The 23,953-nt window shown below is 35.6% G+C and overlaps 1 protein-coding gene across 1 annotated transcript in view; it reads left to right on the top strand.

Annotated features, from left to right (window-relative positions):
- The window catches only part of LOC135223752 (eukaryotic translation initiation factor 2-alpha kinase 3-like), an 85,712-nt gene that overhangs the window by 57,927 nt on the left and 3,832 nt on the right, over window positions 1–23,953 (top strand). The window contains exons 10-15 of the mRNA XM_064262508.1: window positions 6,582–6,744; window positions 8,416–8,564; window positions 12,287–12,409; window positions 16,732–16,875; window positions 17,374–18,286; window positions 18,928–19,107. Of these exons, the coding sequence (XP_064118578.1) occupies window positions 6,582–6,744; window positions 8,416–8,564; window positions 12,287–12,409; window positions 16,732–16,875; window positions 17,374–18,286; window positions 18,928–19,107 (1,672 nt within the window). The remainder of the gene's footprint in view (window positions 1–6,581; window positions 6,745–8,415; window positions 8,565–12,286; window positions 12,410–16,731; window positions 16,876–17,373; window positions 18,287–18,927; window positions 19,108–23,953) is intronic.

The raw sequence follows: 23,953 nt of genomic DNA, 5'->3' as shown, positions 1-23,953 counted from the left end.
AGATGGGCTTCAAAGGGGACAATGCTGTCTGCTCTTTGAGTCCCACTTTCTTAGCAAAGAATGAAAACCGTCGAACCCTTGGCCAAGGAGCTTTGAAATCAAGGGTATGACAAGCCTTGTGGGCCAAGAACCTGAGAGAGTCCTGTGCCCTGTCAGGGCTCTAAAGTTTTATGTCCACAAGACTAAAGAAGTACGAGGTCCCTCAGATAATCTTCTGGTGTTCGGTTAAACGACCCGATATACCATTATCAAGAACGCATTGGCGTTCTTTCTGAGGGACGTCATTAAAGAGGCTCATTCGTCTTCCACACAGATCGATTTGAGCCTCTTGCGAGTGAAAGCTCACGAGGTCAGAGCTGTCGCAAAACTAAAAAAAAATCGCTTGCTTCCAAAGGAACATGTCGATCAAGGACATCCTTGACGCCACCTTTTGGAGGAGCAATTCAGTATTCGCCTCACACTACTTGAGAGATGTGAGAACGATATACGAGGACTGTTGTTTCTCTTTGGGCCATACGTTTCTGCAGACACAGTCTTGGGGGCTGAAGGTAGCTCTCTCCCTATCCCTTAGTTAAGTTTAGGTTTTAGTTTTGTTGTTTTTGGTTTTTGGTTGTGTGAGGTTTTGGTGAAGACCTCCCATCTCTTAGCCTAGTGTTCATGGGGGTCTTGGATAGTTGGTCAGGTGGTGGTCAGTTTGCTTCGTTGCCCTCATTTGTATGGCTCTATGCTCTTGTCACATTGAGGTCACGTCCCCGTTGACAGAGCATCCAGAGCGCACCAGCACTACAGGTCTCCACCTGGCTGCAACTCTGATTAAGCACAAGCAGGCTGAAGTGACAGTAATCACAGAGTCTACTTTGCTAACAGGTGAGGAACCAAGGTGTATATCATCTACTTACTTTAAGTTTCCTACAAATCCTATTCTGTCTCTTCCCACCATCCGAAGGTGGGATTCAGCTATATATATATCTGCCAAGTAAGTTTCATGAACAAAATGTTATTGTTATAATACAATTAAGTTTGTTCATACTTACCTGGCAGATATATATAATTAAGTGCCCACCCACCTCCCCTCAGGAGACAGTGGCACTGATAAAATATGAATAGAAAATGGGAATGGTTCCTGAGATCTGCCTCCCAGCGGCGGGAATGGGTACTACCACCATTCTGGCCTGGCCCGCCCCTGCGTGTGCCGCGAGTTTTGAATTCTGTCGGACTTCGGAGAAATACAGCTATATATATATCTGCCAGGTAAGTATGAACAAAACTTAATTGTATTATAACAATAACATTTCTAAGGTGTGTAAATCTTAACCTTTTTATGGTATACTTCTCAATTTTGGTTATTTTGCAGCTGAATTATTGCTCTATACAATGGCCTAAAAAAGGTCCCAAAAAACTATATATGTGAAGTAAAGAGTAGAAGTTAGGCAATATGTATTAGAAAATTTTGTACTTTCTCCCTAAAAAAGTTTGCTAAAAAAAAAGTATTTGCAATAAAGTTTATTTTTGTTTCAGAACACCCCCAGATAATTACTAATTCTTGCAAAGTAGCATGACCTTTCCATTTTCTTTAAAAAAAGTGACTTGTGCCTGTGTGATACTCATGAAAACTCTTTGTGCCTTTTCTTGTTCAAAGACGTATAGTGCTTTTCATGGTAGACTGCTCGGGCTTGATCTATTTTAAAGCTGAATGATTGAATCCTGTATGATGGCATAAAAAAGGCCCCAAAAAACTATATATATATAGTGGGGCCTCGTTATCCACGGGGGATAGGGCCCAGCCCCAAACCCCCCGTGATAAGTAAATACCCAGTGTGATCCTGATACCCCCTCAAAAATTGCTTAAAACTGCCTACTTCAATAGTTAACCCACCCAAGAAGACTATTCCAATGTATAACTGCCTACTTTAGTTCAAACACCAAATATGTTTTCAACTATCACCTAAAACTAAATTCAAGACAGTTTTAAAGTTATAAAACAAATTCAAGGACAGTTTTTTTAAAGATTGTACAAAATTAGCCTTAAAAATAAATGTAGTATATGTACTACTGTACATACGTTTTTTGGTTGTTTTATCACTGCCATAAACCCATAACAATGCAGTGTATGTATGATAATTCTAAACTATTATTCACTACCAAAATAACGATGATATTTTGTATTGAAAATTAACCCTCTTACGCCGGAGCCCTAAAAATCAAAACGTCTCCCGTATGCCAGGCCTGGTTTGGAGTGAGCGCGGAACCGGAAAAAATAATTTTTTCAAAAAAATTACAGCGCGCGTACTTTTTGAAGATTAAGAGTTCATTTTTGGCTCCTTTTTTTGTCATTGCCTGAAGTTTAGAATGCAACCATCAGAAATGAAAATAAAAACTCATTTATCATATGTAAATAATGCGATATATGGTAGCGAAAAAAAAAAATTCATACATAATTGTATTCAAATCACGCTGTGCAGAAAACGGTCAAAGCTAACCAGTTGACTTTGTTTTGCGTTGTATTGTACACTAAATTGCGATCATTTGATATATAATACATTGTAAAACAATAAAAGCAACACCGGAAAAATATTATCACAAAAGTGATGTACGAATTCGTAACGCGCGGACGCAAAAAAATATTTTTTTTCAAAAATTCACCGTAATTCTAAATAATGTTCTAGAGACTTCCAATTTGTTTCAAAATTAAGACAAATGATTGAATATTACGATACTGTAGAGTTTTAGATTATAATTGCAGATTTCGACCATTTCGGACGAGTTAAATTTGACCGAATGTCGAAATTTTAATATATATATTTTTTTTATATGCACATATTTCGAAGATGGAAAAAGCTACAACCAATTCAATTATTTTGTATTGTATTCTTCATGAACTTTGCGCACATTTGATATATGAAACTCTATAAAAAGGCTAATATGAAAAAGGAGTAAATATTAGGATAATGCCATGTACGTATTTCGGAGACTTTGCGGCCGCGAATCGAACGGCGCGCGGAGTGAAGGTAAATATATTTTTCAAAAATTCACCATAAATCACAATATTGTTTTAGAGACTTCAAATTTGTTTCAAAATGAAGAAAAATGACGGAATATTTCTAGGCCGTAAGAGTTTTAGCTTACATTGCGTTTTTCAACTATTTCGGTAGAGTCAAATTTGACGAACGTGGTTTTTTTTCTATATATCGTGATTTATATGCAAATATTTCAAAAAAAGAGAGAAAAACTACAACTTCATCATTTTTTAGTTGTATTCTACATGAAATTGCGCACATTTTCATATATAAAACTTTATGTAACAGCTAATTTTAAATGGTGCAAACATTTCGACAATTGCACAAAAAAATTCTGATTTTTTCGGAAGAGTTACCGCGCGAACGTAATTTTTTTTTTTTCATAAATTCACCATAAATCGAAATATTGTGCTAGAGACTTCCAAGTCGTTGCAAAATGAAGGTAAATGATTGAATATTACTAGAATATAAGAGTTTTAGCTTACAATTGCGTTTTTCGACCATTTCGGTAGAGTCAAAGCTGACCGAAGTTGAAATTTTTGCACTTAACGTTATTTATATGAAAATATTTCAAAACTGATAAAAGCTACAACCATGGGTTGTTTTTTGTTGTATTGTGCATGAAATTGCGCACATTTCCATATATAAAACTTTATGTAACGGCAATATAAAAGGGTGCAAACATTAGGACAATCGCACGAAAAAATTTATCGAGTTATCGCACGAACGTAAGGAAAAAGTTTTTTCATAAATTCACCATAAATCGAAAATATTGTGCTAGAGACGTCCAATTTGTTGCAAAATAAAGGCAAATGATGAATATTACTATAATATAAGAATTTTATTAGCTTACAATTGCGTTTCTCGACCATTTCTGTAGAGTCAAAGTTGACCGAAGGTTGAAATTTTTGCACTTATCGTTATTTATATGAGAATATTTCAAAATTGATAAAAGCTACAATCATGAGTATTTTTAGTTGTATTGTGCCTGAAATGCGAACATTTTCATATATAATACTTCATGTAATAAAGGATAATTTAAAATGGTGCAATAATTATGTCAAAGTGACGAAATAATTCCGAGATGTGTCACTGATACTTTTAGTGCGATAAGAAAGAAATTCGCGCTTGCGCGCCTGCGTAGCGATTGTAACAAAACAACGCCTTGATCCGTGAACTCCCAGCATCTTCCAAGGCGTCGTGATACAAAAGTTTTCGGCTGGTAGGCCTATAAGTATTTTTCCGCGAATTTTTAAAAAAACTTTTTTGAGCCGACGTATGATACGTCCAATCGGCATACGGGAGACATTTTGACTCGACGTTTAATACGTCCAATCGGCGTAAGAGGGTTAATGTTACATATATTCCAAACATTATTACTACGTAGCATGAATAGTACTATAAATATTTCGAAAGATAATCTTGCTGTGAACGCTACATATTTTGATTTTCATATACGTACTTACATTTTGTCAGCTGGCTGGCTTCGCATAGATAAATTGATTTCACTGATATGGAATTACTCCACGAATAGCCTTTTTATTATGAAGATATGACGACTTAAAGGAGAACGTTATTTTGGTTGTTTTATCACTGCGCAAACCCATAACAATGCAGTGTATGTATGATAATTCTAAACTATTATTCACTACCAAAATAACGATGATATTTGTATTGAAAATTAATGTTACGTATATTCCAAACATTATTACTACGTAGCATGAATAGTACTATAAAAATTTCGAAAGATAATCTTGCTGTGAACGCTACCATAATTTGATTTTTCATATACGTATGTACATTTTGTCAGCTGGCTGGCCTCGCATAGATCAAATTGTTTCACTGATATGGAATTACTCCACGAATAGCCTTTTTTATTATGAAGAATATGACGATAATATATAAGGTAAAAATGCTTTTATGTATTTCGTTTACGCTTCGTCGCCAATAACAAACAGCAATACTTACGATAATCTATGACAAATAGCGTTTGTTATGACTTCATTGTTCAGAGAAATATACGAATACTGCCAAAATAATAATGAAATTCGAATTAATTTTAGCCTTAATGTTAATACTACTGTAATTACATACCACTACTATTAAAATTTCTAAAAGTTTATCAAACAAAAAATGTCGCTTTGAACGCAACCGTATACATAAACCATTTTCGTACGTAAAGGTATATGCTTACATTTGTGGCTGGCCACCACTCCGACGATAAGTTGACTGCAATGATGTGGAATTATTCTTTGAATAGGGTATTTATTATGAAGATATGACTATAATATATATGGTAAGAATGGTTTTATTACCTTTATTGTCAGTTAATATCATAATGTGAATGTTTGTGTACGTTGGTGGTTATCGCACTGCAACTACGCTTAGCCTACCAATGAACGTCGTACATAAACCTTGAATAGGCTATTTATTTCGAAGATAGGACAATAATATATTAGGTGAGAATGGTTTTATTACCTTTATTGTCAGTTAATATCATTATATGAGTCTTTAAATGAATGTTGGTAGTTATCGGACCACGGCCAAGGGTTAGCCTACCGAAAAACATCGCATACGCAACACAACAAACCCGTGATGCAGCGATTCATACCAGTGATGTAACATGAGAAACGGTCCAAGAAAAAACCCGTGATTAACTGGATCCGTGAATACTGATCCGTGAATAAGCGATGCCCCACTGTATATATGTAAAACAATGGTTAGAAGTTAGGAGATAGTACAGAAAATTTTGCACTTTGCCCTCCCCCCAAAAATTTGCTGAAAAAAAAGGTACATACATTATACGTACTGTGCAATAAAGATTTTGTCCCAAATACAGCCAGATGAATTTTGTAATTATTTTAGTGCAAAAAATTTTTATAATAAGGGAAATTGCTGTTTCTCTTCATTCTCACTGTTCTTCACTGTCATGTTGTATTACTCATTTGTCTGCTGCCCTTCTTCATTCTTTCAAACTTTACCACTTCACTTTTTTCCATGATTTCTGAAACTTTTTTTTGTTATAATAATTTCTCTTATCTTTTTTGTTTAAGGATTTTATGCTGTCACTCTCTCTTTTATGTGACTTCTTCCTTCTCTATCAACTCAGGGCTTAGCAATCTGTTTGGGTTTTTATTTGATGCATTGTACTCTTGTCATTTTGTACTCTTATGCGGTATAAATTTCTCTCAGATGGGGGTCACAATGTTCAAAATAATCAATCTACAGTTTGCACCATTTTTTGTTTTCTTTTCGTGTATTAGAGCATAACCAGGTTTGCATGTTGAAAGTCTTAAATGTACTTCTTAATGCTTCCCCAAATTCTTATGTGACGCTTGCAAGTCTACACACTATAGTGGTGTCAGAGCTCTGTAGGAATACAATAAAGTTTTAATGTATCACACCAGGTTAATGCTGCATAGGCAGTATGGTAATTGGGTGATATTTATAGAATACATTTGTAGAAAACATCAGAAGTTGACAGGATTTCAAAATGCAGATAATTTTTTTTTCACTATTAATGTAGCAATGAAAAATTAAATGGACATCATTTTATTTCAACAGACCAGACAACTGGTTAAAACTGGCTTGTGGAATTGTATTTTATGCTGCAATACACTATCTAGCAATGCGGTGGGTCATGCAGCATATGAGGCGAAGGATTGCCAACCAGACTCTGAGATTTATCACCATGATGTTACATCACATTATCCTTAATAATCCTCATGTAAGTAACTGAGTAAATATTTTTTGAAGAAAACAAATGTTAATTTGTATACAGTATTTTTTAAACTGAAACATATATTTATTTTTTATATACTATATGGATAGTCCCTGACCTATGACAACTATGTGCAGTTAAAACTGGTGAACTGAGTACTATACAACATTACCTTTATGTTACATTTGAAAAATTGATTATTTGCTAATTTATCTTAAATGTATGTTTTTAGGATACTTTTATTATTGTTACTTATATTACTGAAAATTTGGGTCATGATCATAGATAAATGTAAATTTGTTAAGTTGCAAGTCACTACTAGACTAACAGGGTAGATAATGTCAGTTCTTTAGATCATCATTGTCACATTTATTGGCGTAATGTTTTTGTGATAATAATTTTTAATAGTTATATCATAGGTAATGCGCACAAATACCATCATGCGTGTATTATCTTCAGTTTCTAGAAACAATGAATTCTGTGACATGGCAATATCAGGCGAATAACTAACAACTTTCCGCAGGGCTTTTCAATAGTTTTTACCCTGCTTTCCCTTTTAAGCTAGCACAGTCAGATGAAAAACTTCCATTGAAATTTATGACAGTCCTAAAGACGATAATTTCAAGGAAGTTAAGGGATACAAGAAAGCACATCATCATTATCATCTTACCTACTTTTGCAACCAGCCTGAGAAGAGTCTACTTGAGACTCAGAGGTCTGGAAAAATTAACCCCTATTAATAATAATACCTACTTTTGCAGATTCTGTACTTTCATGTAGAGAAGTTGAAATGAAATTCTGAATAAATTAATAGATCAGGAATAACATTTGGAGAAGTGGATTGTTGAACAAAGGTTAATTTGTGTAGATTGAGTGAGTGATATTTGGAATTAGATTAAAGTAATGTCTTTATCTAAAGTTATGTCAGGGATGGGTTACTTATGGCAAGAAAACCCTTTGGTAATCAAAGGATTTGATGTTTAAGGAATACTGATGATCTGAGTGCTGCTCAGTGCTCACCTCTAATGACTTAATGATAGAAATTGAAATAGTGCTCCAAGGCCTTGGTAAAATGAAGACCGATTGATTTAGGCACTTGCATTTGTTGCTGCTGTTACTTTGTTTGCTGAAAGCATCTACATATTGAGCTTTCCTCTTGAACTAAAAATTTACCAATCAGGAAGTACAGTATTAAGTTACGACATTCAAACTAATAATGGGTTTTATTGAGTAATGTGTCTTGCTAATTCAGGCAGTCCCCAGCTTACGACAGGGGTTCCATTCTTGAGACGCATTACAAGCTGAAAATCGTCATAAGCCAGAAAATTGTAAAAAATCCCAAGAACCTTACTTTCAATGCTTTGGGTGTATTAAGTACTATTATTATTATTATTAGGGGTTAGTATTAAGTACTATGTAAACTACATTTTTACTATATTTTTCATCAAAAAACCTTCAAATATTGATTAATTTGGGTTTTTGGAGTCATATTTCTTCTGCCAGATTGGCGTCGTAAGCGGTGTAACCTTGGAACGTGTTGTAAACCTGGAAATAATTTCTGATGAATATAACTGAAAAGCATTGTAACCTTGGAACGTCGTAAGCCAAACCTGACGTAAGCTGGGGACTGCCTGCAATAGGTTTTATTGAGTAATGCAAGAATTAATTGGCTTCCAGATTATTGCAATAATCCAGAGGATGGGTGTTCAACTACCTCAGCTTGAACCTCCTCATCCAGCACAACAAGAAAACATGAGGCAACCTTTACCTGGTGGTGCCACCGAGGAGCAGCAAAAGAATGATGTTACACTTCAATTCACCTCTAGGTTAGTAAAATGTATGATTCTTCTACACTTCATATGCTCTATATGCTTGGAAGATTTAGGCTTTTAAAATGGTAAGAGTTACTGCTGGTGTACCAGTTTTTGTTATGAGCAGATATCAGCCCAAGAAGAGTCTACTTGAGACTCAGAGGTCTGGAAAAACTAACCCCTATTAATAATAATAATAATATGAGCAGATGAACGATCAATTACAGTTGAGGGGCTGTCTTTCATTGTAGCTATGCCAGTTCCTTATGTTGCAAACATTAACGTAATAAGATGCTGATACTCCTTGAAAGTAATAATAGTACTAACTAAATGAAGAGGCAGGTGCACTGAGGATGATGTATAATTTTGTGGAAGATAGCCCAGCAGTTAATTTCTGATAAAAGTCTTAAGTTGTAATTGCCAGTGTTAGGGAAAAGGGAAACTTTTCCTTTGAGCAATTTTCTTTGGAAGGGAAAAGGCTTCAGAATGTTTCAGAGATCCAGGTCTTAATTATGTGCCTCAGCTTTATAATTTCTGTAAAGAAAATTTTAATTTTTAGAATGAAAAGCAGATTTGGCAAAAAGTGACTCAGGATGGCATTAATCAGGAAAAGGAACCTTTCTGTTTACCTTCAAACACTTTTGAAGTACCATGGTTTTGTTCATGGTGTTAATTCAATTTTCCTTCAGTACCTAATATTGAGGTGGTAGATGAGGTAGGTTGGTTACAGCTAATTGATTACTATATCTCTTATAAACAAGAGGCATTTGGTCATCTCTGTGGAAGTTGATCCGTTTCAGCTTTTTCTTTTCCACCAGTTTATCATATCATTGAAGTAAGACTTCCAATTTTCCTTTATTTGTGGTACCATGAGCAACATTAAAAATCCCTCCCCATTGTTCTAGTATTTATGTAAACCAAACTCTGTTCATTGCTATTGTACCTATTTGGCAGTTGCCCTCAATTTAGGAATGTTTGTAAATGGCTCATGAAATAAAGCATAAGTAAAATGGTTATAATATTTGTAACAATTATTTGCTTTTCCATGCAATCCACTTAATCCTGAAGACAGTTTTACAGAGTTGGCCATTTTAACCAAATGGTTTAAACCAGTAAGAAGAACCATTGTTTTTTGGTTTGTATGTTTTTTAAAAGTTTTAATGTTTATTTTATTTTTCTTTATTTTATTTTCTATTTTTCTTCATGCTTCTTCCACAACTTTTTTGAGATAATATTGATTTTTTTGTACTTAACATTATGTTTAATCAACTAGTACTACATTCAAAGTCATATCTTAGAACATATTATTTGTATTACAAAACCACACATGACATAAGAAGTAACTGAACATATTAATACTAGGGTAAACTTTAGTTGATTAGGTTAAAAGAAATTGGTAAATAATTTATATTTTTTTTAATACTGTATATATAACCAAAATTAGAATATGAATCAAATAAACAAAAAAATTACAAAAATAAATACCATTTGGTGATTAATATAAAATAAAAAATGTACAAAAATAAATACCATTGAGTGACTGATATCAAATAAAAAAAAATTACAAAAATAAATACCATTTGGTGAGTGATAACTTAATCCAAAATGAAAACCTATAGACTTGAGAAGAGAAAATCTAGTCTGCCTCATCAAAATTGTAGTCCTTGTTCAAAACTTTGTGTAAAAAAAGCAACTTCTCAGCCTTCTCTATACCCAGTTCGTTTCTGAGTTTAGAGTGTCCCAAGCCAAACGTAGAGAAGATTCTCTCAACATTCGCACTTGAAGCGACTCCATTCAGCAAACCACAGATATCTTCTATTACATCGACATCAATTTTGCCTTTTAGTGTTCTCCACCAGGAGCAACTGGCGAGATGAGAAATGAATGATGTTTCAAACAAGGTGGCTTTGTCAAAAGGATATGCTTTGACTTCCATCTTCAAGTATAATTGGTAGGAATTCTGGATATTCCTCTTCTGCGAAAGACATTGCTTTACAATTAAGTGCTACAGAATCAGAGTTTGGCCAAGAACAAAATTCTTTCATCATATTACCCTAGGCTACTGTGAACTAGAGTATGTAACCTACTTGACATTACTGAATTACAATAGGTGACAGGTCCTTCAGTGTCAATTTCAGTATCCTAGTCAAGCCAATTTCAGTTTCCTGGTTTAGCCTAAGTAACACAAAAATTACCCCCTAAATCATATCAATTACCAACATCTTTTTATTACACCTTTACTCACCAATATCATCGCCAGTTTCCAAGGCAGAGCAGTTACTGTAATGAGCCTTCATTCTAGCTATCATCTATCTGCCCTTCCATTGCTTTTTGGCATTTTTTTATAAATAGCTCTATACCCTTTTATGTCTTCCACACTTTTTTTAAATAAAATTTCCAAATGTAGTCTGGTTTTCTATCTGTCATATTGGTCAGTTTACTATAAACTGCTGATTAGGCGAATGCTTTTCAGGACTGATTACTTGCACTTTATTAGAAAACCAGTTAGTGATTGCACCATAACTCTGTAACAGTAACATGCCAGGCATGCTGGCAGATTGGTAGTGCTCTTACAGTTGCCAACTTGACATATGATCATATAATAATATTAATCTATTATCTAACTCTGTGTTATTTATTTACTTTATTTTTAGATGTAATAAATAAAAGCTATTTTTGGATATAGAAAGTCAGGAGAGCTCATTGATATAATATATAAAATCTTGCTTCAAAATGGTAAGTTGGTAACTTAATATTTTGCTTAACCAGATCCAAACTTGTAAGTCAGTCAGACACAGACATTATACATGACACATCCACTCAACTACACAATCTCTCTCTCTCTCTCTCTCTCTCTCTCTCTCATTCTTTGTCTGTCTCTTTCCCAACAGCACATATTGTCCCACTCTGTTGCTCTCTATCTCTGTTTTAGTAAACAGTCCACTTCAATGGCACCTGAAGAGAGAGATATGTATGTATGTACATTATCTTCAAGGGCATAAGTTTTTACCAACCAAATATTTTAATTTGATCTCTCTCTCTCTCTCTCTCTCTCTCTCTCTCTCTCTCTCTCTCTCTCTCTCTCTCTCTCTCTCTCTTCTCTCTCTCTCTCTCTTCATCTCTCTCTCTCTCTCTCTTCCACACACACACACACACACACACACACACACACACACACACACACACACACACACACACACACAAATATGCAGCTATTTGAAGTATATTTCATATAACTAAAGATTTTGACTCGTAACTAAAGTGTTCTAATTTCTAGTCTAATTTCTAGAGATATGGCAATAAATGATAAATGGCTGATAATGGAATGTCAAACACATATAGGCACACAGATTTGTGTGAATATCATCTAAATATCTGATATTTTATACCAAGTAGCACAGGAATTAATTTGGTTAAATAAACCAGAAAAAAACATATTCCATGGTATAAACCAAAAAACCATGGTTTTTGGTATTTTTTTTAACAAAACCATTGGTTTTTGCCAACCCTGTAGTTTTTGGTGTTAATGGAACATTTAAATGGGACGTTTACTTTTGCTTTTCAAGTTAAACCAATCACAAGCATTTTCCATCTTTTGGTATTTCTTTATTATTTGTTTGGAAGTAAAAAAGCTTATGTAAACTTCTGCATTTCATATTACAAAGTACTAAATATGCTTTAGAAAATTTTGTATTGAATGAAAACTTATAAGGTAACTGAATTTTATTGCTTTACAGATATTTAACCGATTTTAAGCCTATGAGGTGCCTTGGCCGAGGGGGATTTGGTGTTGTGTTTCAAGTGTATAACAACCTTGATGAAAATGAGTATGCTGTTAAGAGAATAACTCTCCCCTCCAAGTAAGTACAAATTTTTATAAATTAAATCAAATCTGATGATGTTTATTTGTGTTAAGAATATTGATTATTTTAGATTTCTGATGGAGGACAATTAATAATTTGCATGTTGTAGTTTTGCATTCCTTACCTTACAATGTCTTCACAGGCTGTCCAAGAGCAAGCGTCCATGACAGTACAAGGCTGGCTTAATCTAAGACAAATTAATAATATCTTAATTATTTATAGGAAAATGTAAAATGCATGCAGTATCTGGGCTCTGTCGACTAGGACTCAAAACAAGAACCTGGTTCAATGGGAGAGACCATATTGTACCCTAGTACTTCATGATTTACTCTTTTTAAGCAACACTGTGCATATGATTGGGAGCACCTGCAACTCCAATCATGATTTTCCTGGGTTCTTAAAAAATGAATTATTCAAATCCTTGTCCAAATCAGGCACTGCACCTGAAGTACTGTGTTCGTTATCCTTTTCATGGTTTAGAGGATAGCGGATTATCCAGTCTTCCTCAGGGTTGAGAAAGGTCTTTCAGTTTCAGCTGTCAGAGCTGCAGAGTGCCCTTGGGCTTGGTTTTGCACCTGAAGGTGTGGACATCCTTCATCCTGGGAAATCTTGTTGTTCTGGAGTTTCGAACAGAGTCGTGTTCACTAAGAGAACTCAAGCCTCCTGTGTGGGATCTTGCTCCTGTCCTGAGAAGTCTCACTCGAGCTCCATTCGGTCATCAGACAGGGATCTGACTAAATGCAATTTTCCTGTTGGCCTTGGCTTCTTCGAGAAGAATTGGGCAGCTTCATGGCCTAAGTTATGATGTTAAACACACCAGGAGTTTGGAGTCTGTGGCCTTCAAATTTGTCCCAGAATTCGTGGCTAAGACCCAGAATTCCTCGATGCATAATAACAGATTTGCTTCGTTTTTCTATTCCTTCGCTGAATGACTGTGGAAAATTATCAACAGCAGCTCTTGGTTTGTCCAGTCAGAGCACTGCAATGCTATCTAAAGAGGGCTCGTCACCTAAGCCCTAGGTGCTGTTGAATTTTTCTTAGCACAGGCTGGTCCAGAAGGGAAGTGTACAAGAACACTTTTTTATTCTGGTTACGTGAGATAATTATACAGGCTTACTCTTCACATACTAGTTGTGTCCTTAGCCATGCAAAATAAATGTTGATTAAAGAATATGTCATTTTTCTACTGCCTAAATGTTTGATTTCTGTGAATCTTACCCAGCATTCATTTAGCTCTCAAGTTTTTGAACCATGGGCTCCTTTGGTGGTTGCAAAAAAGGAGAGAAAATAGAGGGATGGTACCAGGTCTACTGGCCTGTTTCACCTGCTTGTTCACATTCCATGTGATAGGTAATGATAGAGCCACTCTGTTTGCTATCCTTAAGTTTTCTGCTGTGGGCTTGTTTACTGGGAAAATGCTGAGGCTTTTGGGAAAAGATTTTGATGATTTTTTGTACTGCATTGAATTTTTGGTGTATTTTTCTGTTTTATATAGATTTTCTTCATCATATAGTAAGACAATTTGTGAAGCCGGATTTAGAAGATCACTGTCATGAGTATAGAGCTTGGCTCATTAATTTTATGAAAACATATAGCACAGGAATAGGTCTATAACACATGAAAAGGTGAGTAGATTGGCACAAGAAACAGTTGATTAAACATTTTTGTCCCAATATGGAATAGGTAGGCCTAGGCCTAGTTAGCAAGGTAGTGCTCCTAGTGGGAACTCCTTAACAACCCTACGCACTTGTCTATGCCCAATCCATTCCAATCTTCATCATCATCCTTTTATCTTTCCTACAGTTCAAACTAGAATGCAACAGGATACATATGTGGTCCTCATGGCTTCTGTAGCAGAATTAGTAAAATGTAAAAGGAAGAAAAAGAAGGTAAGCTTGCAACATCAGCTGTTTTGCTTTCCTTATATGCAAGAGAAGGTGTGTCTGCATCCGTGCCAGTAAAGGAGCCAACCTCTAGGCTGCATTAGTTAATTCAGTGACTGTCTTGCTAGCAGATAGTGGGATGTGGCCACTACCAGTTCCCCCTCTGTCATCTTCACCATAACCTGGGAGGACGTTGGCTTACAGTCCTCTAATCACTTTGGATAGGAAAAAATAATCTGTGCATCACATGGCTTCTTGAGTGATGATTACATTAGTCTCTGCCCAATGGCCGCGAGAGCATCTTGTTTGGCCTGTATGTTGTATGTGCTGTCCTCCAGCACTACCACTACTGGTTGCTGGTGCACCTGTTTTGTAAGATCTTGAGGTATTGAACTTGGCACGGTATTCTTGATATTTTATTACTTACAAGACTACTTTCAGTGTAATTATTATAACTTAGATGATTGAAGTTTATTTTTTTGTTATGGCCAGTTCCCACTAAGGGATCTTGAGGGCAAAAGATTTGGTCCCCAACCTCACTGTGAAGCTGGGAATAATAGTGAATATTGTAGCATCAGTACTAATCCCATCCTTGGTGATAATCTATCTGGGAATGGAGAAAGATTTGGAGTTTTTGGCCTTTCGTATGAAACATGAGTAAACTTGTTTCTCACAGTTTTCACAAGTTTCCTCTAGGAAACAAGTCCTCACTGGAGAAGTTAGTACCCATTCCTTGACTAAGAATAAAACCTATTTGATTCTAGGGAGTGCTGGGACAGGTCTTCTACCCAAGACACACTCATTACCAATTCCATCAAATATCAGATCATATCTAAGTTGGCGGAATAACAGACCTTTACTTCTGACAGGCATCCCTCTAGATGTGAGGATGCTAGAAATCGTATGCATATGAATAAAAAAAGTAGGATGGGTAGTTATTCTAGGGAACCTAGAAATATTGGGCCTTTGTTTAGAGAAGGGAAGAAACCTCTATATAATCATCCTGGAAAGTTTTTTGCTACTGCTGGCATTTTGAATGGTGATGTATTATTCTTTTTGCTGCTCCCCAGAGGGAAAAATGACATGAAAGCCAAGTTCCTCCCTATTTTATCACTGTTCCAAATCCGACTTCATGAGTGGTAATGAAAGGAGGCCTTCGTAAGTCTAGTAGAGGCCTTAAGATTTGTATGTGCGGAGTTAAATCTTTAAGGGAAATGTACATCATTTATTCCACGGTGTTAGGAATCCAAGTATTCTTCATGTCTGAGAATGCCATTTCCTTGTTTATTTGTTCTTAAGTTTGCCAAGCTCTCTTAATCTAAATGATTCCTTTTTACCTGTGGTTAAGGTAAAGGCTCATGAAATACATGCCATGACTGTTTTAGAATTTTATAGATTTGTTATTAGAAGACTTGGTAGAGGTGTTGCAGTGGAGATTCAGTTATGTTTTTGTCAAGCTATTTAGAGGCTGTGGAAATCCCTTATAAAAATTGTCATACTTCAAGTCCCTTAGTTGCTGCTGGGACTACTGTATCTTTGCTTGAACTGCAAGGAGGAAACCCTTTCCTCCTAATTTTTGAATCCTGGTATTGGGTTACAGGGAGTGTGAAGGTACGCGTTGTGTATAAGTGTACATTTTCTATTCAGTAGGTATTTGCATTTTGTTTTGGTTTGTCTTTACATTAAATGACAAAATGTTTTGGGAGAGATCACCACCTCTGAGCTTTACATCAGAGCTAACACCTCTGAGCATGGCATTCCCTACATGTCCATTATTCCTGATGTCAATCCTTAACTAGAGGCAAAGAGCTACTAGTGGGATTTCCTACATCAGGTGAGGGTCACCATTTGATTTAACAGTAATACTAACCTTAGGTGATTTTGCACTTGCCTACCACCTTTGTTTGTGTGACAATCAGCTATACGAACGTTAGGCAAGGTTCTTAGTAATAATACCAATTTTCTTAGCAAAATCTGTTATTTTATGTTTACCTAACATATTCATTGTACCCACCCAGCCTCCCCACAGTCCAGTGTACAGAGTCAGGCAAATGGAGTTGTTCTATTGTTATCTATCTTTTTTTCAACTGCTGAGTGAGAGTGAAGCTCCAAATTGTAGATCTTTGTAAATGTCAAGTATAGAAATAACTTATTTTATTGTGAAAAATATTTCTTCCTCCATTCTTTCTCTTCAGTTGATGTCCTCCTCCCCTTTTTCTATTTTGTCATTTAATTTACCTGTGTGCTTCCTCCTCCATATTTTTTCCCTTTCATCTTTTGTCTTCCTTTTAAATTTCTTATTTTTTAGCATATTTCCTTTACTTGTTTCCCTTTTTTCTCCTTGTCGTACCATGTGGGCAAGTATAGTAATATTGTATTATTATGTATAATGATTAAAGAGGATTGACTGTAGTGCAATTTAATATTGTTTCGCAGGGAAGAATCTGCAGAAAGGGTTAAGCGTGAAGTTCGAGCACTTGCCAAACTCAATCACACAAATATTGTGCGATATTATAATAGCTGGTTAGAGTCACCACCTGTTGGTTGGCACAGTGAAGAGGACAATCTCTGGAAGAACAGGTTAGTTGCTGTAGACTTCGTAGTTAGCTTTTTGACCCTTACTTTCATTGATAAAGCTGGATGCACACCATGTTTGTAATTATTGAAGCTTTTATGTAGATATTCCAGTGAATTTTTAAAAGCATACCAATTGCAGGTGCTATTTAGCACATTGAAGAATTAATTAGTGAAAGATGGAGGAAAGCTTTTCTTGATCTTTTATTTTTTATCAGTATGATGTGCGGGATAATACCAGACAAATTTTTGTGTGTTTTTTCCTTCCTTTGACATTTTCTTAATTTCTTAGATTGATAATTGTAATTGATGTAAGACAATATGATGCATTTTCAACTTTGTAATGGATATATCAGCCATGAAATTTATTAAATAATGTAAATTTTTAGTATGGATACATCAACCATGAGATTTCTTAAAAATAAGTTTTTAGTACAGTTTTTTTATAAGAAACAGAAGATTATGGTACTATTCTTAAAAAGAAATATTTCTTTGCTTCCACAGCGATACATTCTCAAATTCTGTGTTTTCTCCATATGAGGAGACTCAGGATAAGAATTACAACAAAGCTACAACAGTTGATAAGATTTTGGATAGAACACAGGATTCTCTTTCTGAAGTTGTGAAGAAGCTCAATTATCCTCAGATGACTGAGTATTCAAATAATGCTTCATTTGGGAATGAAGACTCAGCAGACAGTGATGATAGTGATAGTGATAGTTCAGAGTCAGATTCCTGTGCTCAGTCCAATAAACAGTTTTCTAGTGCACAGTGTGACGATGATTCATTTGATATTGTATTTGAGAATTCGGTGGTTAAAGGTGGTGTAAGTACAAATAATCTTAAGAAAGAAAATATTTCTGAAAATACCTGTGATAATACTAAAGATTGTTTATCAGTTAGTGAACCTCGTGCAAGTGGAAGACAAGTGTCCGATCTTCCATTAGATGATAGTCAGTCTGTAGCTTTTATGGAGCCTATTTGTGTTCCTCATAGTGGGAATAGTTTATCTGTTCATAGCTCACAAAACAGTTCTTCTGCATACTCTAGTCAGAAAAATAATGACCAAGATGACAAGAGTCCAGATTTATTTATTAGTGATAACAATGCAAAGAGACGACGTGTGCAAAGTCAACCAACGCCATGTGGTCGTACTTCTGTTGATGAACGACCACGCACATTAAGTCTTGGTATTACAGTTGAAGATACAGCTTCAAAAGTTAAGGTTGAAAATCAGCCTCGTCCCAAAACTTTCCTTTATATTCAAATGGAACTGTGCCAAAAGGAGAGTTTAAAAGATTGGCTCTTGAAAAACTGTGAGTCTCGACAGGAAAAAATCATTTATAGTATGTTTAATGATATTGTACGTGCTGTGGAATATGTACATGATAATCAAATGATGCATCGTGATCTTAAGGTATGTACATTTGTTTTATATTTTAAATTTTATATTTAACATAAAATGTGTTTTTGCTTTTTCTATGTATGGTAATAAAATTTTGTATGTGATTAGGTTCATTGACATCATTACGTATGTTACAAAATAATCTTTTAATTTCAGCCCAAGTTATTGTACTCTATTACGTATATACTACATAAATAACATTAAGTTTAGACCAGGGATGTTATAGCCATTTGTGGTCTGTTGTGTACTTGCGATAAAGCCTAATAGTATGTACAGTAGTTATTTTAATTTAGAATTTCTTGACCAGTCATCTTTGGACAGTGTTAAGATTTTTTAATGCTAGATATTCTTGTTATCCATGGTAACAAAATTCAGTGAAGGGCAGGATTATTCTGGAAAATTTGCCTTTTCATATTTGGGTGGTAGCTTCATCAGTGTATATAAATGTTCATTATGACTATGTGGACACCAGTTGATTGGAGGGAGTATAAACAAAAGTGTTGTTTCTTGCAGTTTTGAATATGCCCATTATTTAAAGTTTTCATCATGTGAATTAGGATATTGTTTTCAGAAACCTTTTTTGGTCAGGCCTGTATACTATAGACATTGGTTCTGTTTTTTGTAATTTTTAAAGATATTAATTTTGGTTTCAGCCCTCCAATATCTTCTTTTCATTGGATGGTGAAATAAAAATAGGAGACTTTGGCCTTGTGACAACTATCACTGAGGGTGAACAAGAAATCCGAACTCCGGCAGATGGCAATCCTTCGTTATTTTCTGAACATCTTCATACCCACAGGGTGGGAACGCAGTTGTACATGAGTCCTGAACAGGTAGTATTTGTTATTTTAAAGTTCAACTCCTTTACAATTTTTATGCCTATGGTGTGTTTAGTCTTCATGGTTGGGAGGATTTTGCTTTAGTAAGTCTGTTTTTTAGTGAGTTTTATTGTACCTGCATTCGAATACAGTTGACCCCTGCTATTCGTGGACTCACGACTTGCAGACTCGCCTAATTACAGATTTTTCCATGGACTACTTATACCCAATATTCATGGAAAATTTTACTATTCGAAGTATTTTTCACTGAGAAATATTCACAAATTACATACTTATTTTCATATAGTTTTTGTGACAAGATGCACGTTTTTTTGTGATAAAACTATTATATTAATACTCAGGTATAAGCATTTTTAGAGGGTTTTTCTTGTTTTTGAACTATCAAAATAGGCAGTTATATAAGCATTTTTAAAGGTGTTTTCAGTATTTGTGGATTTCAGCTATGGGGCGTGATCTGGTATCCATGTGTGAATAAGGGGGTCTGTCAGCTCCCCCCCCCTCGTATTCGTGTTCTTAAGATTTACGGACTCTCCTATTTGCAGGGTTTCTGATAATAAATATTTACTAATTATTGTAATTTGATTTTATTTTCACAACTAAATACATTTTTATGGTACAAAAATGATTTACTAATTTTCAAATATTAATATTGATAAATACTTTATTAGTAAGTCTAATAAGATTAAAAGATATTTGATAGAATTAATAATTTTCTCTCTCTCTCTCTCTCTCTCTCTCTCTCTCTCTCTCTCTTACAGAGATGTATGTTTCTTGTATGATAAGTAAATGATTTACTAATTTTCAAATATTAAAGATTAATGTTAACAGCAATATCAATTTATTAAAGAAAATACTATAGTGAATCAGTAAGATTTAGTTTATAAATTAAAAAATTATGTAAGAATGTAGGAAAATCCATTGTACCCCACATTTCTCTCCAGCATTATGCTTGTAAAGATTCTTCTCTATTTTTTGAATAGCGGCTTTTTCCGTGCTACTTAAACAGGCTAGTAGAGTGCCTATAGAGGCCATTATCAAATACTACAGGGTCAAGATTGGCGTATATATTTCAATTTTACAGATAAATTATATCATAGTCATCAAAGTCATTAACGGTTCTCTCTCTCTCTCTCTCTCTCTCTCTCTCTCTCTCTCTCTCTCTCTCTCTCCTCTCTCTCTCTCTTTCTTTCTTTCTGTCTTTCTTTCTTACTTGAAGCGAGCTTTCATCTTGAGGTGCCAGACATCCTCTAGGTGAAAAGTTGAGGTGAACTGGTTTTGGTTTGGTGTCCGTCCTCCTTATATTTGGGGTCGTCAGCAGGGGTTCTGTCCCATGCTGATCTCCTATTGGCTGGTGGTGGTAAGTCTTCTTTTTCCTTGGTGGCTTGAGTCAGGTCTCAAGCCACTTTCGCTGTGTCGATGGTTGTGAAGCTGCAGGCTTCGCAGCCGTTTACACCTCCTGAGCTGTGCGGTGACGTTGGACGTTGCGTTATGCTGCGCGATGTCACGGCTAATTTGATTTTCGTTGGCTGCAGGGCTTTCTCGTTTTGGGGGCATTGTCTTCCGAAGAGTTGTCTCGATTGATGGTGTCGTTGTTGGTGGCAGGTGTTCTTATACTTGTGGGGAGGAGAAATTCTTCCTGCATCATATTTAGTGCTGGTTTTATATGCTGGATGAGAAGCGCCTCCAGCAGGCGTAACTGACGGGCATCAGGGGCCTTCCCGATGATCTTCATGTTCTGGATGAACACATCCCGGGAGATGGCCTGTGGGTGTGATTCTTGATAGCCCCCTCTTTGGCGTGGCAGGAGAGTCTCTTAGACAGGCGCATGCTGGTCATATCTATGTAGGCGCTGCTGCCATCGTGGACTGGGCATGTATACTGGTACACCACATGCATCTGCTTCAGTGGTTCTCGTACCTTTGGGGAGGGGTTATTTTCATAATTAGGTCGCGTGTCCTCCAATTCTGGTAGTATATGATCAAGTCAATTTTCTTGGTGTTGTCAGTCGGGGATACATTTTCGGAAATAATCTTCTTAACGGGCTCTCACTACCATACCATTTCTCCAGGGCTGTCCGGACTTCCTTACTGATTAATTTATTTGAATACGGAGAGTATCTTCCGTCTTACTCACAAGGATGCTGAGGAAGGGTAGCCAATCATCAGTGCTGTATTCAGCAGTGTAATTCAGCATGCTGGAGTGCTGAAGTCCCTGACAGAGGGCTTCTACCTCATCCTCGGCATTGACTAAAGATATCGACAATATCTGTTCAAGTCGATGCTGAGCTTTGTTGCATTTATATAACACTAGAGAATGTATTGCCACTGCGGTGGTATTTTTTGGCATTCCAAATGGGTATGCAGAAATGTGATAGAATTCAGGATAAATGCAGCCAACCATCAAGGCAGATGGTATGTGTGCTAATTGAAAACAAAAGGAAGGGTCACATAACTACATTAGTTTCGAAATGTAGAAAATCTTTAACCCTTAATGGACGGATTGATCCTCGGGAGTAGTAATAATAGGTTTGGGTTTATGGATGGATTGATCCTGTAGTTAAACAATATTACGCACCATCGATTTGGAAAGAATTGGCCGTGAAAGAGGTGCCAATACTTATATAGCTCATAAATTCGTTTATGGCAAATTTTATACTGATTAAGATCATGAGTGTGGGCATCTCAGGACTTCAGTAGTGTTTGTGACTCGAGGGGGGAATGTTCTGTGTCGCTCTCTCACATGACGTCTTTTTGTAAATTTGCTTGTAAATATACCAAGGGGTTGCTGTTATTTTTTGTTCTTGTCTTTTATGGAAGTATGTTGGTTGTAAATGTAATTTTACAAAGAAAATTGCAAAAGAATACTAGAAAAAATATATACAGTGGGGCATCGCTTAATCGCCGATAAGTAATCACGGAATCGGTCATTCACAGGTTTTTTCTTAGACCGCTTCTCATGCTATATCGCTGGTTTGAATCACAGCCTTGTGGGACAAACGTTTTGCGTATGCAATGTTTATCGGTAGGCTAAGCCTCGGCCGCGGTCCGATAATCTCCAACATACATGAAACGACTCACATTATGATATTAACTGACAATAAAGGTAATAAAACTATTCTCACCTCATATATTATTGGCATATCTTCATAATAAATAGCCTATTCAAGGTATATGTATGATGTTCATTGGTAGGCTAAACCTAGTTGCAGTGTGATAACCACCAACATACATGAACAGATTCACATTATGATATTAACTGACTATAAAGGTAATAAAACCATTCTCACCTTATACATTATAGGCATATCTCTGAATTAAGTTCCATTCGGCAAATAAAAACAGTGATGATATTGGTAAAATGACATCAGTTGATTATTTTAAGAATGTAAACAAAACCAGAATGCAAATGGTAGATCCCTATGTTCATATCATAATACTATAATAAGGTAATAATACGTGCAATATGATTAGACACAGTAAAACAACAGTTTTATTAAAATTATCATTATTCTCAATACACAACTATTATTCAACTTTTGCTAATGGATATCTGTCAATGTTACAACCAAATCAGGCAACAGTCTCTCTCTCTCTCTCTCTCTCTCTCTCTCTCTCTCTCTCTCTCTCTCTCTCTCTCTCTCTCTCCAAAGGTTAAAATAAAATACATTTTTACTCGTTCTTCATGTAATGGAGATCTGAAGAAAGAATTCTCTCTCTCTCTCTCTCTCTCTCTCTCTCTCTCTCTCTCTCTCTCTCTCTCTCTCTCTCTCGGCGATGAAGCGTAAATGAAATAATCTCTCTCTCTCTCTCTCTCTCTCTCTCTCTCTCCCTCTCTCTCTCTCTCTCTCTCTCTCTCTCTCCGCGACGAAGAAGCGTAAATGAAATAAAATCTCTCTCTCTCTCTCTCTCTCTCTCTCTCTCTCTCTCTCTCTCTCTCTCTCTGCGACGAATCGTAAACGAAATGCGTAAATCCATTTTTTACCTTCTATATTATCGTCATATCTTTATAATAAAAAGGGTATTCGTGGAATAATTTCATATCTGTGAAATCGACTTTTATCTATGCAAAGCCAGCCAGCTGACAAAATGTACATACGTATATGAAAATCAAATTATGGTAGCGTTCACAGCAAGATTATCTTTCAAAATTGTAATACTGTAGTACTAGTCATGGTAGTAATAATGTTTGGGAATGTACGTAACATTCATTTTCAATACACAATATCATTGTTATTCTGGTAGTAAATAATAGTTTGGAATGATCATATGTACTCTACATTGTCAAGGGTTTGTGGCACAATGAAACAAACAAAATAAAGTTTTCCTTTTAGGGTAGGTGTTTAGAAAAACATGAATAGAATCGGCTTTGTGACTTAGTTTATTTTTATATTTTTAATGATACAATAACTATCTTTTGTACTACTAACACAGATCTGTTGAGTCCAGTGTTACCAATTTCGCATTTTTAATGCTACCTTTCATTTTCTTGAGGGAATTAGCAAGAAAATTTTCAATCCAGCATCTGGCAGGAAAACTTGTATTTGTTTTCAAATACATCTAGCATACGTATTTTGACATCAAAACTTTGTAATGTTAAGTTTAATATTTCTTTTATTCTACTATGTTTGATATATCATGTAAGAACCATTTTCAGGAATTGAACAGAATAGGTTTCGAAATTATTAAGAATCATGTAACGTAATGTATAAGTACACTGTGAATGTTATAAATGTGTTTTAATCGAAAAAGAGAGCATTTGGTTGAAATTGGCTGGGTGGCATTGTTGTGTATGATGTGAATTTTTTAGCACTTTGTGGAGCAAAATCTAGCAAGGAATTGCC

This window comes from Macrobrachium nipponense, chromosome 10 (genome assembly GCF_015104395.2).
Source record: "Macrobrachium nipponense isolate FS-2020 chromosome 10, ASM1510439v2, whole genome shotgun sequence".
In the NCBI taxonomy this organism is placed as follows: domain Eukaryota; kingdom Metazoa; phylum Arthropoda; class Malacostraca; order Decapoda; family Palaemonidae; genus Macrobrachium; species Macrobrachium nipponense.
The sequence above is the reverse complement of the archived record's forward strand: the minus strand, read 5'-3'. Positions and strand labels throughout refer to the sequence as shown.